Source organism: Talpa europaea, assembly GCF_964194135.1.
Source record: "Talpa europaea genome assembly, chromosome: 9".
Taxonomy (NCBI): domain Eukaryota; kingdom Metazoa; phylum Chordata; class Mammalia; order Eulipotyphla; family Talpidae; genus Talpa; species Talpa europaea.
In genome coordinates, this window is record NC_140076.1 from 41,379,459 (window position 1) to 41,383,965 (window position 4,507).

The window sequence follows — 4,507 nt, forward strand, 5'->3', positions numbered from 1 at the left end:
TTACTTCCGTCAAAGGATGAAGGTTAAACCATTCAGTTAATCCTATCTTTTACCATCGTAGTAGTGAAAGGAAGAGAGCCTAGAGAAAAATATGCTTACCAAATAATTTACAAACAGAAAACAGAAGGTCATCAACACCACAAGCTCCAAAACGAAGCAGTAACATGTGCTCCAATATTATGAAGCAAAGTATTCCCCAATCGCGGCTGCACTAGTGTCCGTCAGCACACCTGGCAGTTTCGAAATACCTTAAAACTACTCAACAATGAGCAATGCATCCCTTCTACAATGAGTCCCTTCACCCCCACTGCCCCCACCCATGTCTCCATGATTCTGGCCCTCTTCTCCCCTGTTTGTCCCTGTTCCTTGTGCTGGAAAGTCAGGCAGCATTTAGTCCCTAAATTTGTGAATGTCATTGAACAGCCTGTAGAAGGGAAACGCTGCCTCATTGGCGTGTGGACAGTTGTAGTTGCATTTACAGGACTGGATCATCATGACGTTCTTGGAAAACGTCTCCCCGTCCTCACAGCGGAACCGCATCTTCACAGTCCTGCTCTGCAGGGGCGTGCAGCAGCGGCCATCCACGCAGGAGCCGCAGTACTTCGGCCGGTAAGTCTTCACACTCGAGCATCCAGCGTAAGTGAACTTGACTGGTTCGGGGGATTTCTTGGTCTTGCTGCATTTCTTGCCCTTCTGTAAGAAAGAAGAGGGAAGGAAAGTTAGGATAATGTTTCTCTTTCTTGGAAGAGAAGTTCACGTCTCACACAGCTGCCAGGAACATCGACAAGCAGCCACAGGAACTTACTTTCAGGCTGCTGTACAGTGGCTGTCCACAAGGCCGCACTTCACAAATCCGGGTTTCTTTCACCAGGCGGCATTCAGGGTTGTCATTGGTCACTCGTGTGGAGATACCAGTTCCACAGGTCTTTGAGCACTGGGACCATGAAGTTGTTTGAACAATACACTTCTGGCCGTGTAAAGAAGGGTTGTATAGGATCCGAGGTTCCATTCCAAAAACTAGAGAGACAAACAAGAGGAAAGATCTGTCAGAGGCATACTGACACAGATGCAAGTGCTCATTTCTATAAAGCTTGACATTAGAAATGTATTTCAGTATGTCTCATGGGCTCAGTCTCAACTTACCAGGGAGCCGCTTTAGAGAGTCGCCTTTTCCAACTGCAATTAATTCATTGTTTCTCGTTAATTCCACCTCAGAGGGATCAAATGCCATTCCCTTGCCCAGGAGGTCATCTCTGTCTTCCATTGGGTCCTTGGCACCATCCTCATCACAGACCCACTCCTCACAGCACTGCCCGGTGACTTTGACCAGCCGAGGGTTGGGACAGCCCAAGTTGGGGAGAGAGAGTTCTTGGGGACACAGTGGAATGCAGCCTACAGCACCGTCAATACATGTGCACTGATGTTTACAGTTGGGCTGGAAACTTTCTCCGTTCTGGTAGATTCTGGAGTTATATTCACAGGGTCTGCCCTCTGACTGAGCTGCAAAAGAGAAAGGGAAAAGAGGATAAAGTTGAGATTCCGAACCACGGCCTGAAACTCATACATATTTTCTGCTGTTAAATTCAATTTATGGTAAAGTTCCCTACAATTCCCCGGAGACTCCAGACCAGAACAATAAGTTAGTCAGGAATCACTTTTCCGTATGCGCTTTTCGATGGGCCCAGACACACTGAATTGCATTCCAGACTGCTGAAATCATGTGCCTTTCTGCCAAGCTACCAACAACAAAGCATCACCATACATGGTCTCAAAATTACTAAACTTCTGGACTACGGGGACTATTATTTTTTTAAAGGGGCCAAACCACAAGCATCTTACCTCTGCAGATCCCCTTCAGAGCGGTGGAGCTGGCGCCGAAATTGCATTCCAGCCCCTTGGTGTGGTCGCAGGGCTGCGTTTTGCTGCAGTCCTCGTTGAGCTGCTTGGCGCATACCTTACAGCAGCCGCAGCCGTCCTGGACCAGCCCGACTCCCGGGGCGCACTTGGGCGCCTCCAGGGGGCAGTGGCAGGCGGCGGGGCAGGTGGAGAGCGCCTGGAGGAGAAGAAAGACACGCGTGAGATTTCGCGCAGTGCGCAGGAAGAGGCGTCCAGAGGAGGGACCGGGGTCTCTGATCCCGTCCAGTCCGGCCACCCGGGGCGGCTGTGAGGCCCCCAACACAACACATGTACGCCGGGGGTAGAGGAGCGGCGCGGGGCGGGGTGGTGGGGTGCGGGGGGGAATTTAAAGAAAAGCTATCCCGAAACGCCCCCCACCCAACCTCTCCAGTTTAGCTTTTTCCCTGCTTGGGCCATCTGGAGACGGACAGGGGAAGGGACCGGGAGGGCGAGAAGAAGCGATGGCAAAAGAACTCACCAGCCTGGCCAAGGGGAGAAGGGTGACCACGAAGGCGAGCGTGCGGGCGGTGCGGGAGCTCATTGTGGCGCGCAGGAGGAGTCTGGGCGAGCGCGCAAAGCAGCCAACACACCGGTGCGCAGCAGGGTGGCCCGGCGCGGCGGGGTCGGGGTGCGGGTGCGGTGGCCCCGGCGCAGGGAGTCGGAGGACCGGGAGGCGAGCCGGCTGCGGGCGTCCTGAGCTCGAGGTCCTTCCCGGGGAGGCACGGAGGGCGCGGGTGCTGCTCGAGGGCGCTCTCGCTCGCGGTCTGCCCAAGCGCGCAGAGCCCGCCTCTTATACGGGCCGGCAAAGGCGCCGCGTGTTGCAGTGACGTCGGCGCTGTCTGCGCGTTCCAGAATTCTCAAACATCTCTGGAATGCTGGTTGGCGCGGGCTGCTGCCAAGCGCCTCCCCTGGCTCCGTTGCACCTTTTTTTTTTTTTTTTTTTTTTGTCCTGGACCCGTCAAGAAAACAATCTTCCGTTTTTTCCACTTTAAATAACGGCTCGTATTAGGGAGGGCTCTTTTTGGCTTGATGTTGGTGATGGTGGTGGAGGGGGTGAGGGGGGGCTAGTGCAAGACTTTGCCTCCACTGGGAGGGTGGGAGGATCTGAGAGGGAGGAACAAAAGTCGTTTTGTTTGGTGATGCCGAGTTGACCAGGCAGCTTTGGAAGCCCTCAGCCAAGAAAGCAGCGAGCTGTTTGCTTGTTTACAGCGAAGGTGGGAGTGTTATCTACAGAGAGAAGCGAACCGGGAGGGGTAGTGTGTCTCTGAGCCAGGAATCTATTTGTGGACTTCATACAGGCACGCTCGGATCAAGTCCCAAAGTTCTGGTATGGTGTTTATTAGCCAAGTTAAGTATTGCAAATTAATACTTGCAGTGGCATTTATGAATGAGAAGGGGGGGAAAAAAAATCAACTTCCCCCATGCCTGGAAGATTCCCAGGCAGAGGTCTTCCCCCTTTTTTTTTTTTTTTTTTTTTTTTGGTATGTCGTACTTGTTTGTTTTTGGAGGTTCCCACTTTAGTTCCAGCCCACTGCCTGGGTTGGAAGTCCAAGAGGAAACGAACGCAGGGAGTTTTCTGGAAAACTGACTTATATACTTCCTCACGGATGCGGGGAACGGGGTAAGCCCTTCCAGTCGCCCTCCAAGCGTGGGAGGTGGATGTGTTCGCTAAGCAGCCAGCAAACCAGCAGCAGAAGGGACCTCGGTGGAGTGATTTGTACTTAGATCACCACCTGTATACACTGCAAGGCTAAACCAGATTCCAATACCATTGTGCTGGATGGCTCTCTGGGAAAAGTAGATGGTTTCAAGTTAAAAGCTTTGCCGAGCCAGAGGGATGTAACTCCTTTCCTTGGGACCATTTAGAGCTGCCATTTCCAAGGAAATGCAATGCTTTTCTTTCCGAATACAAAGAAGTAAGAGATTTATGATGTAATAGTCTGGAATAAAAATATTAGTAGATTTTTAAGAAACTACATATTCAACCTGCAACACACCCCCTACAACACAATTTACTGTAACATCATTATTGTTAGTGTGATGTATACTTTTTCCCTCAAAGTTTCATAATCAATCTTCATGTATAATTGTGATAAAAAACCAACACAACTCAGCCTTCCTTTTTATTACTTACTCCAGGAGAACTCTTTGTCCTTTTTAATGTTTAGGGGTGTTGGATCTTCATAATTTGGCGGTTTTGCTTAAGAAGGCCTTCAGCGCTGACTTTTCTGTCAATGATTCAGATAAGCACAATGAGAAGCTGTTGCAATGAAAATATTCTCAGAGAGAACTATTGCAGGAAAGAGTTACGTTTCATTCATTCAGAAGTTCCCTTTCAAAAGTCTAAATGGCTTTTGCTGGAGGCAGGAGGATCCCTCAGGCTTTGTTGGAGTACAGGGTGGGGGGATTTACTTTTCAAGACAATAGATTGTCAGGTGTTAGGGAAATACAGTGAGGAAAGTCTGGGCCCTACTTACATCTACGGGAGCCAATCATCAGCCATTATTTTAAAAATGGGTTTTCCCGTATTAGGATTTCATTATTGTTTCCTTCTTAATGAAGTGACTCGGGACAAGGTTGAGTAGGCGCAGTACAGGGTGGGAGGAGGAGG

The 4,507-nt window shown here is 50.2% G+C and overlaps 1 protein-coding gene across 1 annotated transcript; it reads right to left on the minus strand.

Annotated features, from left to right (window-relative positions):
• Positions 1–390: 390 nt before the first annotated feature.
• Positions 391–2,437, minus strand: CCN1 (cellular communication network factor 1; the record flags this gene model as incomplete). The annotated part of the gene is made up of 5 exons (XM_084242060.1): positions 391–693; positions 806–1,017; positions 1,144–1,500; positions 1,840–2,053; positions 2,375–2,437. 5 exons carry the CDS (start codon positions 2,435–2,437, stop codon positions 391–393), a joined length of 1,149 nt encoding a protein of 382 aa, XP_084098186.1.
• Between the last annotated feature and the right edge of the window lie 2,070 nt (positions 2,438–4,507).